Source organism: Bufo bufo, chromosome 3 (assembly GCF_905171765.1).
Source record: "Bufo bufo chromosome 3, aBufBuf1.1, whole genome shotgun sequence".
NCBI lineage: Eukaryota > Metazoa > Chordata > Amphibia > Anura > Bufonidae > Bufo > Bufo bufo.
This window is the reverse complement of record NC_053391.1, coordinates 468,792,899-468,794,425: the sequence shown is the minus strand read 5'-3', so window position 1 is coordinate 468,794,425 and position 1,527 is coordinate 468,792,899. Positions and strand designations below refer to the sequence as shown.

The 1,527-nt window shown below is 44.5% G+C and overlaps 1 protein-coding gene across 1 annotated transcript; it reads left to right on the top strand.

The window, feature by feature from the left end:
* Positions 1 to 761: 761 nt before the first annotated feature.
* LOC120993854 (uncharacterized mitochondrial protein AtMg00860-like) lies at positions 762 to 1,166 on the top strand. The gene has a single exon (XM_040422329.1). It carries the CDS (start codon positions 762 to 764, stop codon positions 1,164 to 1,166), a length of 405 nt encoding a protein of 134 aa, XP_040278263.1.
* The last annotated feature ends 361 nt before the right edge of the window (positions 1,167 to 1,527 follow it).

The window sequence follows — 1,527 nt, the reverse complement described above, 5'->3', positions numbered from 1 at the left end:
GCCAGAACAGATTTACCATATAAATCTGTTAAAACCTTGGAAGGACCGGCCAGTCCTGGCAGAAGCACTTGCTCCACCCATCAATAATAGGGCAGCAATACCTGCTGTCAGAATAGCCGAAACTCTGTCCGATGTCCAAAAGAAAGAAGCTAGACAGTTGGTCGCTCAGAACAGAGAATTCTTTTCAGAAAAGCCGGGGCAGACATCACTCATAAAACATGACATCATAACTGAACCTGGGGTTAAGGTCCATGTAAAACCTTATAGGATTCCTGAGGCCAGACGAGAAGCAGTCTCAAAAGAAGTAAAAGATATGCTGGAGTTGGGAGTAATTGAGGAGTCTTATAGTGAATGGTCAAGCCCGATTGTGTTAATTCCAAAGCCTGATAATACCATAAGGTTCTGTAATGATTTTAGGAGGTTAAATACTGTGTCTAAATTCGATGCATACCCTATGCTATGAGTAGACAAACTTATAGACCGACTTGGTACAGCCCGTTACATTACGACCTTAGTCCTGACAAAGGGTTATTGGCAAATACCCCTGACTGACGCTGCCAAAGAGAAGACAGCATTTTTCCACACCTGATGGCCTATTCCAATATGTAACTATGCCTTTTGGACTACATGGGGCTCCTGCAACATTTTAGCGGCTAATGGACAGAGTGTTGAGACCACATAGACAGTACGCGTCTGCTTATCTTGATGATATAGTGATACACAGTGCAGACCGGGAAACACAGCTACTCAAAGTATAGGCAATGATTGATGATTTGAGGAGAGCAGGGTTGACTGCAAACCCCAAGAAATGTAGCATTGGCCTAGAAGAAGTCAAGTACTTGGGTTACATTATTGGGAGAGGTGTAGTCAAGCCCCAAGTTGACAAGATTGAAGCTATACACTACTGGCCCCGGCCTGTAAATAAAAAGCAAGTGAAGGCATTTCTGGGGATTACTGGCTATTATAGGTGGTTCATATCCAATTTTGCAGCTATAGCAGTTCCCTTAACCGATCTCACCAAGGGAAGCGGGTCGTTGATGGTAAAATGGAATTATGAGGCAGAGGAAGCGTTTCAGACTCTAAAACAGGCTCTTTGTTCCCAACCAGTATTGATGACCTCTGACTTAAGAAATGAGTTTGTGGTACAGACAGATGCTTCCAGCTGAGGAATAGGGGCAGTGTTGTCACAGACTGTTAATGGAGAGGAGCATCCGGTGCTTTACTTGAGTAGCAAACTAAGTAAGCATGAGAAGAACTATGCAGTTGTAGAGAAGAAGTGTTTGGCCATCAAGTGGGCCTTAGAATCACTCAAATACTACTTGCTGGGTCGGAAGTTTCGCTTGGTCACTGATCATGCCCCTCTGAAGTGAATGAACCTGAACAGAGAGAAAAATAACAGAGTGACAAGATGGTTTTTGGCCCTGCAGGCCTACAGTTTTACAGTGGAGCACAGGCCAGGAAAGTGGCAAGGAAATGCGGATGCGTTGTCACGTGTGCATTGTCTGCTGGTTTCAGTTGCTCAGACCC

Coding starts and splice junctions, on each gene's coding strand:
- LOC120993854 (XM_040422329.1), top strand. CDS start 762: ATGATTGATGATTTGAGGAGAGCAGGGTTGACTGCAAACCCCAAGAAA.